Source organism: Sapajus apella, unplaced genomic scaffold (genome assembly GCF_009761245.1).
Source record: "Sapajus apella isolate SASKATOON/1434 unplaced genomic scaffold, GSC_monkey_1.0 scaffold18, whole genome shotgun sequence".
NCBI lineage: Eukaryota > Metazoa > Chordata > Mammalia > Primates > Cebidae > Sapajus > Sapajus apella.
Genome location: NW_022436958.1, coordinates 27061066 through 27080958, shown reverse-complemented (window position 1 = coordinate 27080958; position 19893 = coordinate 27061066). Strand labels below are relative to the sequence as shown.

Genomic DNA, 19893 nt, shown 5'->3' with positions numbered 1-19893 from the left:
CCTAGTAAAAGAAATTGAATGCTCAGGTTTCATTTTGGCTTGTCTGTTTGCTCGTTTCATGGAAATATATGGAAGGAAGTTTGCTTAATCTTTTTTAGTTTAGGAATATGGCAAATGATGAAATTGAGTAAGGAATAAGAATGGTAAGGCTCATATTTGGTATTGCAGGTCCTTAACAGTGTTAAAGATTAATAAGCTCTAGGCCGGGCGCGGTGGCTCACGCCTGTAATCCCAGCACTTTGGGAGGCCGAGGCGAACAGATCACGAGGTCAGGAGATCGAGACTATCCTGGCCAACATGGTAAAACCCGTCTCTACTAAAATATACAAAAATTAGCTGGGCGTGGTGGCGCGCGACTGTAGTCCCAGCTACTTGGGAGGCTGAGGCAGGAGAATTGCTTGAGCCCAGGAGGCGGAGGTTGCAGTGAGCCGAGATCGTGCCACTGCACTCTAGCCTGGCTCCTGGCAACAGAGCGAGCCTCTGTCTCAAAAAAAGAAAGAAAGAAAGAGAGAGAGAGAGAGAGACAGAGAGGGAGAGGGAGAGAGAGAGAGAGGGAGAGAGAGAGAGAGGGAGAAAAAGAAAGAAAGTGAATGAAAGAAAAGGATTAATAAGCTCTAATTCATTTTGAGAAGAAACTTGAGTATATGACTTCTTTGTATATTTAGACAGATATCTGCATGATATGGCCAAAAGCTGAAGTATAAAACCCACTTTGTCCAAAAGTCTTGCTTGACTAACATGTTCCCCAATTACCATTACCATTTTATCATGCCCAATTGACCCATCCCTTGATTTAAATGATCATGTGTGTTTATGTGTTGTTTGTTCTCTGCACTAGAATCTTATTCATGCATATATTCATCCTCCTTAGCTTGTGTTTCTCAAGTTAGAAATTAAGACTGCAAATTAAGTTACAAATTCTGCCAACTATCTCTATAACCCATGGTTAGATCCTGATAAAATAGCTGCTAACTAGGTGTTACTACAGAGGTTCTGATCCAGGGTTGTTGGATGTCACGAAAGAAAGAATTCCGGGCGAGTCCATAAAGTAGAAGCAAGTTTATTTAGAAAGCAAAGGAATAAAATATGCTTACTCCATAGGTAGAGCAGCAGTGTAAGTGTTCAACTGTGTATACTTATAGTTATTTTTCAACTGCGTATATTTATAGTTATTTTTTGATCATATGCTAAACACAGGATGTATTATTCATGAGTTTTCTGGAAAAGGGTGGGCAATTTCTAGAACTAAGGGTTCTTCCCTTTTTTAGACCATATACGGTAATTTCCCATCGCCAAGGCATTTGTAAACTGTCCTGGCACTGGTGGGAGTGTCTCTTAGCATGCTAATGTATTATAATTAGTGTATAATGAGTAGTGAGGACAACCAGAGGTCACTTTCCTCACTACCTTGGTTTTAGTGGTTTTTGGCTGGCTTCTTTACCTCAACCTGTTTTATCGGCCAGGTCTTTATGACTTGTATCTTATGCTGCCATCCTATCTCATCTTGTGACTAAGAATGCCTAACCTCCTGGGAATGCAACCCAGTAGGTTTCAACCTTACCTTGCCTAGCTCTTATGCAAGATAGAGTTGCTCTGTTTCAGACATCTGTGACATAGGTACTCAATTTCAAACTAAAATTTATGACTAAAACTAAATTTTACCTTATGGAAAGTTATTTTTAAAACCCACCGAAAATGATTTTTATATTGTTATTGTTACTATTATTATTGAGGTCTCCTAGCTTTTGTAACCAAAACAAACAAAGCATACATTCTCTTTTGTAAAACATTCATAGATGACATGATTCATAAATATGGTTATTTAAGATTATAAGAAGTCACTTCAAAGGCACTGAAGTGAACCCTCTTAGTTTTTTGTTTGTTTTTTAATAGTCTAGCTGTGAGTAACTTAAAGATGCAGGATGTAGATTTTCTAGTAGTTTTATCCACTGTTGTTTTTTTTAAATTTATTTTGTGGTTCCTAATACAAATTTATTCAAGACTTAAAGAAACAGGAAGACATTTTGATCTGAAAGCTATACCAATTCACAAGGGAATGAATTTGGTTTCTTCTCTACTTTGTAATTCAAAGAAGTGCATTCCAAAAAGTCAGATGAAAAAGTCATTAATTTGACAGTCTTGGTTCTCATGGCCCTATTGATTCAAAAAGCTGAAAACAGTTATGGAGGCTTATTGGCTTCAATTAGGAGTCAAGAAGCTTGCCAGGTTAGAAGAAACAAAGCTTGCATTGGGAGAGGAAGCATTCAGTAACAGAATCCTTCTTAACATTTCATCATGAATGGGTATAAACTCTTTGTCTCTTGTTGTTTTTTTGTACTTTTTCGATTATCGATTCTCTTTATGGATCCATTTCAGAATGTCGAGAATCTCATTTCAAAACTGATTGTGTCATCTTTTGGGTTGCTTTTGGTAAGCAAAAGATATTTATCTTACCATGTGAGAGGTTTCATTTCATTACTACAAGCTGAAGAGCTTATTTAGCTATCCTCCAAAACAAAAAAATATTCAATTTCTTCTGTGTAATCATTATATATATAAGGATATGTCTCAAAGTGTATTCTATTAATGGAATAATCGACATTTGAGATATGTTTTTTAATGAAATAATCAACATAGTTTCTATAGATAATATACTTAGCACATGCATCATCTTGCATGGAACAACTCTTGTCCTCAGAGGTATGTAATAGTGTTTTTTTTTTCCTTTATCAATAAGAAGCCTAGCTAACTCTCATGACCACCCTTAGTGCGTATAAATAATATATATCCACAATACTGTCCTTTAATGTTAAAAGCTTAGTAAATAGTGCTGCAAAAAAGGAAGAATCAGGGAGGAAAATGGTATTCACATTTTTAACAATATCTAATAAAGCAATATAATGTTATTTCTGTCTGCTATTATGAAAAATTGACATTTCTTCAGATGTTCCTTTCAGAATGTCCATTTTCTTAAATGTTTTAACTTAGTGATAGAAATGCCATTTTTCCTCTTAATGATAAGAATATATTTATATCTGGGATACATTTTCATCTATAATCCAATGACTAGAAGACTTTTTTTTGAAGGGTGGGAATACTGATAAGGAAAGACTTGATAGCTAATATCAGTTATCAGTCATAAAATCTTTGGTTACTGTTTGTTAACAAATTCCCAGTTGAAAAACCTCGTCTTGACTAATTTGGCACTAGCCTAAAATTTGCTGTACAATAAGTATAATCCTGCTCCAATAGAAGATAACTGTATTTCCAAGTATATTTAAAATAGAAAAAAAAGAGAGATTATTGCACTAAATCTAACATCACAGCAACCAATTCATGGAGTTTAATTATGACACTACTAAATGTGAAAATCTATTCAGCGCTAGGAACACTTTTCACATTACATTCACGCTAAAGATTGGCTGTTAAGAGCTCATTACTGGTATTTTTCTAAAGAGTGGTTTATTAAACACAGTTACCTAATAAGCATCTTTGGTGGTGCAAATTGCTGAAAACAGTAATGAGTCTGATTAGACTTCATTTCAATTACGACAGCTTGTCTAGAAAAAAATATACACACACACACACACACACACACACATATATATATATAATCTTTCCTTGATGCTTTGGAATCTAGCTACAAGACACTGCAGAGTTTAAAGCAGAAAAGCCACCTCTGTATTTCCTTTCCACAGCTCACTAATGAAGAGAGAATTGTCCAAGTCATCATCCAATTTACACACTGGAAAACTGGATGGACAAAGTGGAGTCACAATCATGTTTGCTTAAAAACAGCAAAGACTGCCTTGACTAATATGTCTAAATAAGGTCATCTTTTGTGTCTCTCTGTTTCTTTTTTTTTTTTTTTCCTCTTCTTCTTAGAAACATAAAGCTATAAATGAGATAGAGACTTAAAAATGATTCATTCCTATTTGGTTTGTGGAGGTTATTCTCCAGATTAATAGGCTCACCTTTCAATTATGTTTTATCCATGGATCTTCCACTTAAAATCATAACAATACAGGGAGCTGTTGGACCATGCATGCTAATTATCAGACTAATTTTAAAAACATATATTTTGGGTGGGAGAAAATAAAAGAAACAAAGCCTTATGAATGTGCACTAGTATTTCATAAAGCATAAGGGAATGTTCATTAGATGCCAAACTTGATTTTGATATTTTTTAAAGTGTGTTATTTAGCTGTATTTAACAGGTAACCTCTTATCAAATCATGTCTGAATATTACTACTCAAATTGGAAAAAAAAAAAAAAAAACTGTTAATCTAAAAAGCCTTTAAGTGATTAAGCTGTCATTGCTGTCATTTGGGTACTCTAGTAACATTTTAATGCTTCTGGGATCTACGGCCGGGAATGCAATCTACTATTTTATTCTATATTTTTTAATAGGTCCTTTTTAGAGCATAATATTATTTGACATTGAACTGGATAAAATAATTTCTAAAGTAAAATATGAAAACAATAGCTGGGCGTAGAAGCACTAAATAAACAGAGGGCATAATACAACATCCTTACCAGAAAAATCTTTACAAGTTAGCTAAGTGATAATATAATGGCCAGAAGATTGAGAGTAAAACATAAACAAAATTACAGTACTCTTAGTAGGCATCCTGATGTTTTTAAAAAGATTTACTTAAAATGATACTGGTTCTAGGTATGTCGGTTCAATAATCAGAAATTTACTTTTAGACCTATGATTCACCATGAATTCTATTAATTGTCTATTCTATTTTAAAAGGAGAAAAATATTGCATAGAAAACACCAACATAATTCTATAGTAATAATAGGGGTGCTTTCCCATGTAACTCAGTTATATATTTTAAATTATTTGCTTTTCATGTCAACCTAGACCTTACCAAAAATGGGTATTAAATTAAGGAAATCAGCATTTATCATATATTTTGAGATCACCAATAAGATTTGGAGTTTTGTAAGTGTGGAATTTTTTTTAAGTTTTTGACTTGGTTTAAGCCACAAATAATAAATATATAGCCAAAGAAAACCTTAAATAATGTTCAGTTTTGATAAAAACATGATGTGCATCAGTTAGTTAAATAATTTAGAATGCTCTTTGGTTTCTTGGATTATCAATAATAAAGCTAGTTAAAGCATAGATCAAGCTAGTAAAGAACAGATCATTTTTAGGATAAAAGCCGTTTTTAAAAATCTTTCTTCTCCCTGTCATTCTTTCTCCTATATTCTCTGTAGCCTTTCCACAACTGCAGTCATAAGCTTACATACACACATACTAGCACCTAGATTTGATTTTTTTGTGTAGCCTACATGTAGTACTTCATGGTTCTAGATAGTTTTCCTGTTGCTTAGGGAATTTGTGTGCTATGAAGAGGCACACAGTTTAAAGAGGTAGCAGGGAGAATTTGACTTACTCCTTTAATATAAACAACTAAAATTAGCACGCTTAAAATGAAATTTCTTTTAAATTATCTGCTAGTTTAAAAATGTGGCTAAGCTGGGTGTGGTGGCTCAAGCCTGTAATCCCAGCATTTTGGGAAGCCGAAGTGGGTAGATGGCTTGAGTCCAGCAGTTTGAGACCAGGCTGAGTAACATGGCGAAACCTCCTCTCTACCAAAAAAATACAATTATTAGCCAGGTGTGTTAGCATGAGCCTATAGTCCCAGCTACTCTGGAGGCTGAGGCTGGAGGACGACCACTTGAGCCTGGGAGGTGGAGGTTGCAGTGAGCCAATATCGCATCACCACGCTCCAGGATGGGTGACAGAGTAAGACGCTGTCTCAAATAATAACAATAATAATAATAAAATAAATAATTAAAATGTGGCTGAAGAAAATCTGTCTTCTAAAATTATTAGCAAACACTGGTACTTATCCATAACTAAAGAGGCCAGTAAAATAGTCTTAATCATGAATAAGAAGTATAAAATTTTAGAATACTTTAGACCATCTGTAAGTACAACATCTTTAGGCCTTTAACCCTGCTGAAAACAATATTGAGAGCAACTTTATTATTGTTAAATTTATTTTTTTGAGACAGAATCTCACTCTGTCACCCAGGCTGGAGTGCAGTGACATGATCTCAACTCACTGCAGCCTTTGTCTCCTGAGTTCAAGCGATTCCTGTGTCTCAGCCTCCCCCAGTAGCATTACAGGCATTCACCACCATGCTGGGTTAATTTTTTTAAAGAGCAACTTTAATTTTAGCTGCTATATTAGAGACAAAGTAAGCCATGTTTATTGACAACAGAAGAGAATTGGATTGGAATTAATTGGAGAATCATGAACAAAAGAAGAGGGATCTATACTGTATGTTGTTCATCTGATTAATACATACAGGACTGGATCAGGCACTTATCATTCAGTCAAAGCCTAAATGTTTTTAACATAATGGCATTTTCCATCATAACAGCAGATAAAATTCTGCAGAGTTGGGGTCTGAAGAAACAGTTTATTTACTTGTAATCCCTTCTACTGTTTCCCATAGATTAGGCTGTTGGGCACCCTCTCCAGGACAGGAAATGCCACTTCCTTTGAAGATGCTGATATCCTCTCCCGTTTCTGCTCATTATGCAGCATTCTTTGTTTTTACAAATAGAACAGTCAACTGCACTAATGACTGGACTGTCATTCACACTGCACCTTAACAGTGTTCAGTTTATCTGGAAATCAGAGCATCCCAATTATAGGTGGTACTCAAGTCTATTTCACCAGACTGTAGAAGGGGATAGGGTGGGGAAAATGAAGAGATGAGGAAACTACTGTAATTGTGAAGAGCTCTTCACTTTTAATCCTGGGCTGTGTTGGTTGTATTCTAAAGCAGTTTATCTTCTTACAATGTCTTATTTGGCAAAAAGCAACACATAACCTACCAAAACTCATTTCATATGTAGCTTTTTCCACTACCTTCAGATCAAAGTTACTTTCTTCAGGCTGGACTAAATTATACACAGGTCCCAGGAGTGAAGGACACTGAATTAATGCACTATGTCACCCAGCCCTGACTATAGAATTTTTTTCAAAGTCCAAGACACTATTTTGCTATTCCATTAAAAATTAATGCACGAATTGCCAAAAAGAGAAAAATGCATAAATAACCTAAACAAATTTTGTCTGGGCCTTGCATACTTTAGAGTCACCTAAAGCAAAGAGTTTTTAAGGAGAATGGTTGAAGAATTTTATCCTTAATGTATGAATAGCATTGTTACTTCGTTGTCTAATTATATGAGAAAGCGCTCAATCTTAAATAAGCAGACATATTTTGCCTTATGTAAACTGTCTTTTTAGAGTATGGTTCCAGAGGAACACAGAAAAGTAGATGAATGCAAATTCCATTTTAAGCAACGTTGTAGGGTTCAGAAGATTTCTGAATTTGTTTATTGACCCTTTTCAGCCTGTGTGTTGGGCAAAGCATGAATAGAGTTCAGTTTAAATATAACTAAATTGGGCTTTGCATTTAGATACTTGAAATAGAACACACATACACACACACATATTTACAAAGAGTTGTATGTGCATGTAGTGGTTAGTATACCATTTTAGGATTGTGATTGATGAAATATACCAGCTGTGTCTCAATTCAAGGTTGGTATCATGCCAGATGTCTCTTAATTAAAAGTGCAAATATATTTTATATGGCAAAACAGTATTTTGAGAATCAACTGGAATAACCTCAGACTTTTAGGATGATGATAATTATTATCTCTGCAAAGGACTTTAAAAATTAAAGATTCAGAACACTTACAAAATGCATAATACCTTTGGCATTTGGAACTCTGTTCATGGATCAAACATACAGGCCGGATGCAACGAATCTAGCATGGGGCTCTCAGGTTGTGTTAACCCCATTTATCCCTGCATGCTACAACTCACCTGTTATTTATACACATAAGAGGGTTGATACTGCAGAATGAGGGTAGTGCTCTGTTATGACACAGAACATACATATTCATTAGCCCCTGCAGTCCCTATGGACATATGTGGTATGTCCTGATGATCTAGGGGGAAGGGCAGATGGCCTTAATGGATTAAAAAATGTATATGGAAAAAGGAAAGAGAGGGCACGAGAAATGAAAGGCTGCAAAGTAACAACTTTAAAGGCTAACTACAAAGTGCTATTTAAACTGATGATAAATTGTCTAAAATTCACAGAAGTAGCATAAACAAAATAACATTTTTTAAATATGGGAAATTCAGCCCTTTTACCTCAGACTCTTTCCTTGACAATAGTTAATGACATCTGACACTTAGGAAGATTAAGAGTATGAATCATTTGTATATTTTAAATTGCGTGTACATGCATTCTCATGTCCTTCTGAAAAACTTACCATAGAATATACACAGAGTTTTGGACACTTTTTTTTTTAAACTTGGTTTTAGATTATTATTCAAAAATTTTACACATAAACATTTTTAAAAACCCACCCCCTCACAAGAAACATAGATCTAAATTATAATTTTGAACTATGTGGATTTATGTGTGAGTGTGGTAATATGTTCACTTGTATACTTTATGTATAGCAAATTTAAGGAAAAAAGTACTTGTTTGAATTATGAGTATGATTTCCTGGGTTCCTTTATTTAAATGATACGGTTTCTATCCTGATCATATAGTGAATTTAGGTTCAGTGATGTAAAAACAATATTTTTCATCAGCAGAATTTGTTTTGCATAAGTGCTTATGGATTCATTCTTATAATGCAAGCCATTTTCTTACATATTAAAAATAATGACCAATCAGACCCATGCATATCAAGTTTTATCCTCCATATGAAATATTGGCAAAAATAGTCACCATTACACTCGGTCATATTTGTTGAGTGAATATTTTCTTGCTTTGAATAAAATTTAATGCATTGTAGAGAACTCAATTCAGATCATAAGCTACCCACAACTTCAGTTTAAACACAGAGTATATATTCTTACCATCTTAGTCCAAGTCAGTGCCTGTAACATTAAACACAGGCTTTCATTAAGCACAAAGTAATGTCATTTAGATAACAAGGTCTATTGCTTACCTAGATAATATCTACCCAGCAACTTTCTGTAGGAAATAAGAAGCATAGCTTTGGAGTATGCTTCTTAAATACCCTTATAAAAATTGTACTAACGCTCATGTATTTGACTAATAGGAGAAGCTTCACTCATTGTTAAATTAAGCTTTGGTTTGTGGTATCTAACATACAGTGCATTCAAAGGAGTACCTTAGGAATGGTGAAACCGGACAGGAAAATAGCAAAAAGTAATATCTGACAAATTAGAGCAAAGGGGGAAACATTGAAACAGCACCTGGGACCAGTTTTTAAAGATACCATTCATTAATCATTATTCCACACTATTGTACTATTGACACTGAAATTATCAATTATTTCCCATGTGTTGTAAGAGGGCAGGGAGGGTCTTTTATCCTTAAAAAAAAACAGTATTTGGGATTTTTTTTTAACTTTTAGAGTTGTATACTTTCTGGATTTCAAGAAAAGATATGTAAGTGAAGAAACTGGAGCTTGAAGCTTTAACATAGAGTCCTAAATTTAAATGCCTGTGTGACCTGGTAGATGCCATTAAAATACCTGACATTGTCATGGGGAGAGGAGCAACATGATCAAGTGGAAAGGGTAGGATATGGCCCAAGGAGGGAGCTGGTTCCTTGAAAGACAGCTGTTGCCAGACAAGAATGAAGTGTTGTAAGATCTTGTCTGAAAAATGAGAAATATGGAAAGTTTTATTATTATTTTTATTAGATGGATCTTTTAAAACATAAAGTTGAGTGATTTTTAAAACCCTGCACTGGCCACACAAAACACAGTTGCAGGGTATATCCTACCCTCAGGCTGTCAGGTTGCAATTTCTCTATAAGAGGGTAAGGTATCTGAACTATATTTACTAAGAACCATTTAGCCAGAAATGCCTTCATACTTTTTTTAAGCATTGCTTTATGCAAATAAGGTAGTATGGGGTGAGGGTGCTGCAAAATGTATTATAATTTGGAGGCATGAGGTGTGAAAATTTGATTTAAAGAGAAAAAAATTATTTGACAGCATTGTTACATAATTGGAATATCTTATTTTGAAACTGCAGGTTTTAAAATGAGTTTTAACAGTTTTAACTAGCTTTAAACCTCTAAGTGCTTTGTTTCTTAGTTTTGATCTCTAAAATGTTGAGTCACAGGAAACATAAAAAAATAAATAAAATACTTGAAAAAATTTGGAATGTTGACACCTTTTTGATTAAGGCAAGTATGCTCCGTGTTTTGCTCAGAATGAGAAAATTTCTATATCTTTCTTGGAATCAACAGTCCCACTGGAAAATTTCAGATGCTGTCCTGAAGTTGAAGGAAAACTGACTTATGAATTCTGGGAATGATTTTACCTTTTTTTCTTTTCTGTCTAGCCAATGTTGTTTTGTTTTGTGTTTAATGCACCTCTGACCTTTTCAAAATAAAAGAATACTGAGAAATATTTGTGGAGCAGTTCACAGTTAGGAAGTGTTTTCACAAAATATTATTCGGATAATCTTAATAGCAATGCAGCCAGGTAAATAATACCAGAATTATACACATATTACAGCTGAATAAGTGAGTATGATGTGCTTAAGCAACTTAACCAAGATTAGAACAAATAAGTGATGGTATAAGCAATGCTGCCAGTGGACTGAATCTATAGGCTGAAATTTTCACCTGGGAAACAAAATTCTAGAACCCTCTTTATGTTCCTTCAGTTCCTTTCTATCCCAATCTATCAATGGGTCCAAATAAAATACCACATTATGCAAAATAGTATCCAATACTGTAAAACATCATTACAAGTGAAACATCAATCTAAAGTCAAAATGTCTGGATTGGTTAGGTCATTTTAAAGTTCTGTTAATCTCTGAAAACAGAGTGTAATTTTGGAGAATTTAGAATGTGAAATTGGGAAAAAGAGAGCTGAAAAGGTTTCATTACCTTATAGACAAACGGATCCTCCTTTTTTTGCGTTGAATCACAATGCTTTGTACATAGTTCAACTAAATTTAAAATTTAACAGCCCCTCTGTTCCATTTAGTTTATACAGTCTTCTAATTTTGCTGCTCTAAAGATGGTAGAAAATTAAGTAAAAATGATATGTAATTTCAGTGTGTCTTCCTCACTTTTTTCCCTTTCTATTACTTGTAGATTTGATACCATATTTTAAAGCCAAGAATTATTGAGGAATGGGCTGAAGAAGTTTCCAGGTCAAATGAGTTAGTACTAGTAATACTAGATAATGCTTTGTTGGCCTCTTGGCTTATGAGGTTGAGTAGACAGGGCTTCATTAGTCTTCTCAAATGTTTCATTTGGTCATCACTCCCCTTGAAGAATGATAATAAGTAGATATTGCACAGGGCCAGTTTGCAGTGCCAGGAGGTGTACAATTCTTCTCTCAGAAGGTTCTTCATTGCATAGACCTGTATTTTTAACTAATGAATTTTCTACTCTCTACTGGGTATTTTGAATGCTCTATATGTTAGTTCTGCCATTGCGACCCAAGAGATGATGAATCTGTTGGGTCACAGTGGCAGAACTAACATATAGCTGTAGAGTGTTATAATTACTTTACAGTAATTACCCCAGTAGTGATTGTTTTTGAGAGAAACCCTTGCTAATATTGTATTATTTTTTAATATTAAAAAATAATGAAAGGTTCAGAGGTGCAATAGCTCGAATAAATGTAATAGATATAGTAATGTCATGCAGGCCTGTGTGAGTACTATGCATCTGTTTTAGAGCAGGTAAACCTGCCATGCCTGCAGGTGTTTGCCTCAGGTCCCTGCCCTTAGGAAGTGTGAGAAAACATACAAATGAAGGCAGAGCGCCTAGCAGCCAAAATTACCCTATGGGAACATTGTAAAAGGGAGCACCTATTTTAGACCTGATGAAATGTTGAATAGCATGTGTATATAAGGGGTAGGGTGGGTAGTGAGTGCCTCACATTGATATATCTAGGAATGTATTCTAAAAATAGATTCTATAGGACCTAACCTTTTATTTTATTCTGAAAGTTGCTTTTATACTCTCCATTTTTCTCTATTACTCTACAATTTTGTAGTTGTGGCAGAACTTTAGAGGAATCTATAGTTGTTTTGTTTCAAATCGAGTTAAAGAGCAAAATGGAGAAAGTAAAGCAACAAGGCAGTAACCATTTAGTAATTAAAGCTAAGTTATCAAATGATCAGTAATGGTAAGAATGGCAAATGTTATCCGAACCATCCAGTTATATAGGAAATATAGATTTGTTCATTTATATATATATGGATTCATCCCATAACAATAAAATTCAAACAGAATTCTCAGATGTTTACTGTAGTACCTGTCATTCCCGTGTAACCCTTATATTATCTTAAAAGCAATTTTCTATTAGATTATGTATTTTCAAAAAAACGCATTGCATGATGAAATTTGTCCGCTGTATTAAGAATTTTCTGATCCTTTCAAAAACAAAACTTGATGTTTTGGAACAAGTCTTCAATCTTTAAAACCATTTTTCTTACTTTCCATTGTTTTCTGAAATTTTACCGTACCTATTTAAGCTATTTCCAAACAACAGTGGGAGTTATTGTTCTAAAGTCATGTTTCTAATAATGTTAAAATAGTTTCTGAGACTCATCTCCACGTTCTGAAGAGAAACCATATAAAAGCTGTTTTTTTTTTTTTTGAGACGGAGCTTCACTCTTGTTACCCAGGCTGGAGTGCAATGGCGCGATCTCGGCTCACCGCAACCTCTGCCTCCTGGGTTCAGGCAATTCTCCTGCCTCAACCTCCTCAGTAGCTGAGATTACAGGCACACGCCACCATGCCCAGCTAATGTTTTGTATTTTTAGTAGAGACAGGGTTTCACCATGTTGACCAGGATGGTCTCGATCTCTTGACCTCGTGATCCACCCGTCTTGGCCTCCCAAAGTGCTGGGATTACAGGCTTGAGCCACCGCGCCAGGCCATAAAAGCTGTTTTTAAAACTCATCCCATTACTTGAGTGCCAAGTTAACTGACACAAGTGTATTGCTTCTGACTCACAGATAACTGCAATACAATCAAACGAAGCAGGATTTTTCTCGTTGTTCAGAAAACATTTGACTCTGTGTTTTTGTTCCATTTCACATCAGAAATATCACCACCAATAAACACAATAACAATGACAACAACAAAAAAATAAGTTTGGTTACCAGTTTCCAGTTAGTGTTAAAATTCAAGGAGCCAATTAAAAGCCTCTTCACTCTGAAGGCCAAGACAGTCTCCTGAACACTGGTTTCCTCTGCTCCTGCTAATACCAAAAATTAGTTTATGGTTAGATTAACTTATGCTTTCAAATAACATTAATGATTTCAAAGCACTGGATAAATTCTCATGTTTCAGGGGATATGAATATGTCTGTTCCCTTGTATTTAAACAAAACTCAATCTTGCCTTTTGCAGCCCTGTAAAGGTTATTGTTATTTAGAATGCATCCATAAATAAACTTTCAGTTATCTTGATAAGCACATCCAAAAATAGCATTAGACTCAAAAGGCAACGGTGTATTCAGTAATTGTTCCAAATAGATAATTTTGATAAATATCATCTTTGCTTAATTTTAGGTGAAAAAGGAATCTTATGAAGTTGAGTTTTGCTAGAGTTAAACTGCTAATATACCATATGAAGTGGACAATCTATTTTATTTAAACTGTGTGATACTGTCTATTACAGTGATTATAACTTATTAAAATCATTTTTTCACCTCTTTCATAAACAATAAATTTACAAGAAAACATTATTTGAGTGAATACAGGTGGGGGGTTCCCAATTCCTGCTTTAAAAAAAAAATTAGGCAGTTCCATGTTAAAGAGCATATTTCTTCATAATGTTTGTTATGTATGTTTATTAACTTATGCTAACAATGGCTTAGCTCAGCGAACTAAAAGGAAGCCATCCTTTAACTTACATGTGCGTACGTTTGTGTGTGTCCTGGTAAATTCCATTGCCTGTACTTCTAAATTATTTGTTGAGCCCTTTAAGACTTTTTTTCACGTTTTTTTCTGTATCAGTCTAATCAAATTTATACTCATAGCGCATGTGTGTTCTTATTTTCTCTATTCTGTATTTTAATAATATTTTAGAGAAAAAAACCATAATAGAAGTTCCCTAGAAATAATTTACAGGACTAATGAATTTGTAGGTCTTTTAGATAGTTCTACATTACAGTCACATTAATATTCTCTCCTTTTTATAAGGCTTGAAGTAAATCCCATGACACTAGAAGAATTTAGATACTGATTACTTGCGATTGGTTCCTGGTGATTTGCTCTTAATAATTTCCAGTTGAATTTAATGAAAGTATGATTCCTGAAATACTGCTTCATTAAAATTGCATCTTTTCCCCTTTAAGTGTGGTTTCGGTCATTTCACCCATTTTGCGGTGTGTTTTTCTCCCCCTTAAAAAGTAATGATTGAGAAAGCAGAAATAATTAAGAATACCACTTTAGTTCTTCCTAGAACTCACACTCAGAGTTTCTCTGAGTGAAATTATGCAAGCTGCACTTCATCAGGATTTTATAATACTATTTTCCCATTTGATGAGATTATTTAATAATATATAAGTTTTAAAACAGAAATATGAATATTTGGGGTAGTTGAGGGAAATTGAAGAAAGAACTGTTGCATGTACAAGACAAGTGAGGTCTTTACAATTTTTACTTAAATTAAAAAATATATATATATATATATACATATAAAGGTTGATTAAGTTACACTGTGTAGCATTCAGACTTAATTTAACTGAGTTGTGATTTGCAAATGAGTATCTACATGTATCCTTTTTAAAAATCAAAATGCAAATGAGTACAATTGCAGTAAAATATATTTGCAAATGAATCCTGTTGCTTTATTCATTTATTGTGTAATTACTGCAATCCTTCCCACCTTGTTTTCAGTATTTCTTAATCATTAAGTCGGAAGCATGACAGCAGTGCCAGCCCTGGCATGATTCTCTTTGACTAAAACCTTGTAAATTAACACAATTAGCACAGCATCATCCTGCTAATTAACTTCCAGTGTCTGGTGCAGTGGTTTTGCAAACAAGGAAGAGGGAGTCAGAAGGGAATCAACATGCCATTCTGTTACCAAACTGTGTGCTATGTTAGGGTTTAGCTCAGTAAGTCAAAGCTGGCCATGTCAGAAGCCAGAGTCAGGGAATGAAGAGCCACAGAGCTTGGAGGAGGAGCACAGAAGAGGGTAGAAGCTGACAAAATAGACTGTGGTAATTCAGAAGGGGATTGATGCCACAGATGCCTCATGTAGACCATGCCTCCTCCTTATCAAGGCATCTCTGCCAGAGGGCACAAGACAATTTGCAAAATTGACTTTGGGTAATACAAAAAAGATGAAGGAGGGCTGCTTAATATAGCTGTACCAGAATAGGAAGTGTTAAACCAAGCAGAGATTAGACTGGGTACCAGTCCTCTTCTGTAACTAACTCTATGTGAGACCTCGAGGGTGCATGATAAATCACTTTGGGCCCTGGTTTCCTAATCTGTGAAATAAAGTAATGTCTAAAGTCTCTTTAACCATTTAAAATTCAAATTATTATGACTGCCTAGTATTTTTTTTCTTAAATGAGAAAATACTTATTTTATAGTTTGCTACCTAGTCAACATTGCTTCACTTAGTAGCCCAGCAGATGATAGAATTACCCAGATCATCTCATTATCTAGTTGTACTCTTTAGTGTGTGCCCTACATGGCGTCCTATAGAAATTGAAAGAGAATCCAGAATCCATTCTTATCTTCCCTTTCCCCTTGGTTTCCTTTCTTTCTCTCTGTCTCTCTCTCTCTCTCTCTCTCTCTCTCTCTCTCTCTCATACACACACACACACACACACACACACACACACACACACACGAAGATGTATAAGAGGGGATGTGTATAAATACACACACACACACACACACACTTCCGTCTTAGTACCTTGCAGGCTATAAGGGGAGGGGGTATTATAAGAGAAGGAGAGAGAACGCTGGAAGACCGACAGACAAGTGATGCTTGTTTTTTTTTTCAGAGACTCAACAACAGAACTGAGAGGCAGAAAGGAGCCGGTTGTAATTCATACCGAGTTGTAGGCTTTGTGCGATGAAAGCGATGGAGCGCTGCCTGGGAGATTGCTTTGCTGCACTCCACGAAGCAGATTTGAAACTGTCGTGGACCACTTTAGATGAGAGTTGGATTATGGAATGACCTGCTATGTCTGTGTCATATTGTTCTGTGCAGGGAGCATTATACTGTGCTAACTAGGTGTAGTACCAAATAAGAGAGGTATCCTAGATGTGATCTGTCAGCTGTGTCTCATTTTTATATTGCTTAAAATGTAAAACAGAAACTGTGATGTGAACAGACAGAATAACTAGATATTGTACATGTTAATACTGGCATGTGCAAGATATTTAAAATGTTTATTTATTTTATTGTAAGAACCTGTGATTGAATTCGAATTTGACAGGACTGTGTGTGTACATATATATATATATATATGTGTGTGTGTGTGTGTGTGTGTGTATATATATATGTGATTGTGTGTATGTGCAGTAAGTAAGCTGATGTGCTTGACAGAAATAGATTGACTTATTACTTAAAAATGCAAAAAATATAGTTAACTACAGAGTTACCTTTTAAACTCAATGTAGTTTTTTAAACAGGGCTGAAGTTTAATCCATTTTAAAGAGTACCTATTATTGGGGTCATAATAGGTTTTATAAGCAGTGTAGAGCTTTTACAGTATGCATTTCATTAATGGAAAATAATAGGTAACAAAAGAAGTTGGGGAGAACGCTTTAAAAGTTCTGATGACTGTCTAAGTAAATCAACTTTTTTCCTCCCCAAATTCTTAGGCTTGAAGATGCAGTGGACGCCAGAGCATGCCCAGTGGCCAGAACAGCACTTTGACATCACCTCAACCACTCGGTCTCCTGCCCACAAAGTCGAAGCCTACAGAGGTCATTTGCAGCGCACCTATCAGTATGCCTGGGCGAATGACGACATATCTGCTCTGACTGCATCTAACCTACTAAAAAAATATGCAGAGAAGTATTCCGGCATTTTGGAAGGTCCCGTGGACCGACCTGTACTCAGCAACTATTCGGATGCACCATCAGGACTGGTGAACGGTCGGAAAAATGAAAGTGAACCCTGGCAGCCTTCCTTGAATTCGGAAGCTGTTTATCCCATGAACTGTGTTCCAGATGTTATCACTGCCAGCAAAGCTGGAGTCAGTTCAGCCCTTCCTCCGACAGATGTCTCTGCGAGTATAGGGAGCTCTCCTGGGGTAGCCAGCAACCTGACAGAACCTAGTTACTCAAGTAGTACCTGTGGAAGCCACACCGTACCTAGTCTTCATGCAGGGCTCCCATCTCAGGAATATGCCCCAGGATACAATGGATCATATTTGCATTCTACTTACAGTAGCCAGCCAGCACCTGCACTTCCTTCACCTCATCCATCTCCTTTGCATAGCTCTGGGCTACTACAGCCCCCGCCACCACCTCCTCCGCCACCAGCCTTGGTCCCAGGCTACAATGGGACTTCTAACCTCTCCAGTTACAGCTATCCGTCTGCTAGCTATCCTCCTCAGACTGCTGTGGGGTCTGGGTACAGCCCTGGTGGGGCACCGCCTCCGCCTTCAGCATACCTGCCTTCAGGAATTCCTGCTCCCACTCCCCTACCCCCCACCACTGTTCCTGGCTACACCTACCAGGGCCATGGTTTGACACCTATTGCACCGTCGGCTCTGACAAACAGTTCGGCAAGTTCTCTCAAAAGGAAAGCTTTCTATATGGCAGGGCAAGGAGAAATGGACTCCAGTTATGGAAATTACAGCTATGGCCAACAGAGATCTACACAGAGTCCTATGTACAGAATGCCCGACAACAGCATTTCAAACACAAATCGGGGGAATGGCTTTGACAGAAGTGCTGAAACATCATCCTTAGCATTTAAGCCAACGAAGCAGCTAATGTCCTCTGAACAGCAAAGGAAATTCAGCAGCCAGTCCAGTAGGGCTCTGACCCCTCCTTCCTACAGTACTGCTAAAAATTCATTGGGATCGAGATCCAGTGAATCCTTTGGGAAGTACACATCGCCAGTAATGAGTGAGCATGGGGACGAGCACAGGCAGCTCCTCTCTCACCCAATGCAAGGCCCTGGACTTCGTGTAGCTACCTCATCCAACCACTCTGTGGACGAGCAACTGAAGAATACTGACACGCACCTCATTGACCTGGTAACCAATGAGATTATCACCCAAGGACCTCCAGTGGACTGGAACGACATTGCTGGTCTTGACCTGGTGAAGGCTGTCATTAAAGAGGAGGTTTTATGGCCAGTGTTGAGGTCAGACGCATTCAGTGGACTGACGGCCTTACCTCGGAGCATCCTTTTATTTGGACCTCGGGGGACAGGCAAGACATTATTGGGCAGATGCATCGCTAGTCAGCTGGGGGCCACATTTTTCAAAATTGCCGGTTCTGGACTAGTTGCCAAGTGGTTAGGAGAAGCAGAGAAAATTATCCATGCCTCTTTTCTTGTGGCCAGGTGTCGCCAGCCCTCGGTGATTTTTGTTAGTGACATTGACATGCTTCTCTCCTCTCAAGTGAGTGAGGAACACAGTCCAGTCAGTCGGATGAGAACCGAATTTCTGATGCAACTGGACACTGTACTAACTTCGGCTGAGGACCAAATCGTAGTAATTTGTGCCACCAGTAAACCAGAAGAAATAGATGAATCTCTTCGGAGGTACTTCATGAAACGACTTTTAATCCCACTTCCTGACAGCACAGCGAGGCACCAGATAATAGTACAACTGCTCTCACAGCACAATTACTGTCTCAATGACAAGGAGTTTGCACTGCTCGTCCAGCGCACAGAAGGATTTTCTGGACTAGATGTGGCTCATTTGTGTCAGGAAGCAGTGGTGGGCCCCCTCCATGCCATGCCAGCCACAGACCTTTCAGCCATTATGCCCAGCCAGTTGAGGCCCGTTACATATCAAGACTTTGAAAATGCTTTCTGCAAGATTCAGCCTAGCATATCTCAAAAGGAGCTTGATATGTATGTTGAATGGAACAAAATGTTTGGTTGCAGTCAGTGATAAATTCTTTAGGAAAAAAATGTAATGAATGTTGGCACACACACATAAAACCTGCTATATAGGGAATAGAGCCCCTTTCCAGTAGTGTTTAAATTGCAAAGGGTACTGGGGAAGATGACGATTAAGTTGCGTCTTTAGAGTCAGGGTAGATTTGGAGGAAAAGTGCATCAAATGAGAGCTTCTGATTTGAAAGCCCCAGATGACAGAAAGCATATGTGGATGCTCAGTTCTGTTCAAGCTAGAAAACACTCACCAAGGAGCAAGGTGCAAGTGTGTTGATTTCAGAAGGACATGAACCTCGTGTGTTGATTCCATTCTGCTGTTCTCGAGATTTAGTTGCTGTCAAGTGCCTGGAGTGGTGCTTTATTTTTTGTTTGCCTCACAATTACATTGGTGGCATGTGCTAATATAAAGAGCTTTAACTTCAAACATTATCGGACTAAAGAGATGAACAGTTGTGTTATGACAGAAAACCAGATTTTTGCCATTTTAAGAGCAACAGTATTCCTCAATCCTGTCTGTTCTGCAGTATTAAGCTAAGAACAGGTAAAACAGGGTAACGGTAATCTGGACCTTAATTTCTGCAGTTCATTTCTTTTAATGTTCTTGTCTGCAAAAACTCAGGAAAGTGATTGTGATTTGTACAGTACCTCAAAGGAATGTGTTGAAAGCACTATGTACTGCTGAGAGTAATGGGATAGGCTTCAATGTTACTTTATATTAAAATGTATGTTTACCTCAACAATTGGAAAATAGCAAGGAAAATTACTTT

General features: G+C 36.7%; 1 protein-coding gene across 3 annotated transcripts in view; it reads left to right on the top strand.

The window, feature by feature from the left end:
* The window catches only part of FIGN (fidgetin, microtubule severing factor), a 130994-nt gene extending 111861 nt beyond the window's left edge, over positions 1-19133 (top strand). For 2 of the 3 annotated variants that reach the window (XM_032286566.1, XM_032286565.1), the window contains one exon: positions 16867-19133. In XM_032286566.1, coding sequence (XP_032142457.1) covers positions 16875-19121 — 2247 coding nt within the window. In that variant the 5' untranslated portion in view covers positions 16867-16874 and the 3' untranslated portion in view covers positions 19122-19133. Of the gene's footprint in view, positions 1-15915; positions 16274-16866 lie in introns of those variants that run through there. The other variant, XM_032286567.1, reaches the window with a different exon arrangement.
* Positions 19134-19893: the final 760 nt, after the last annotated feature.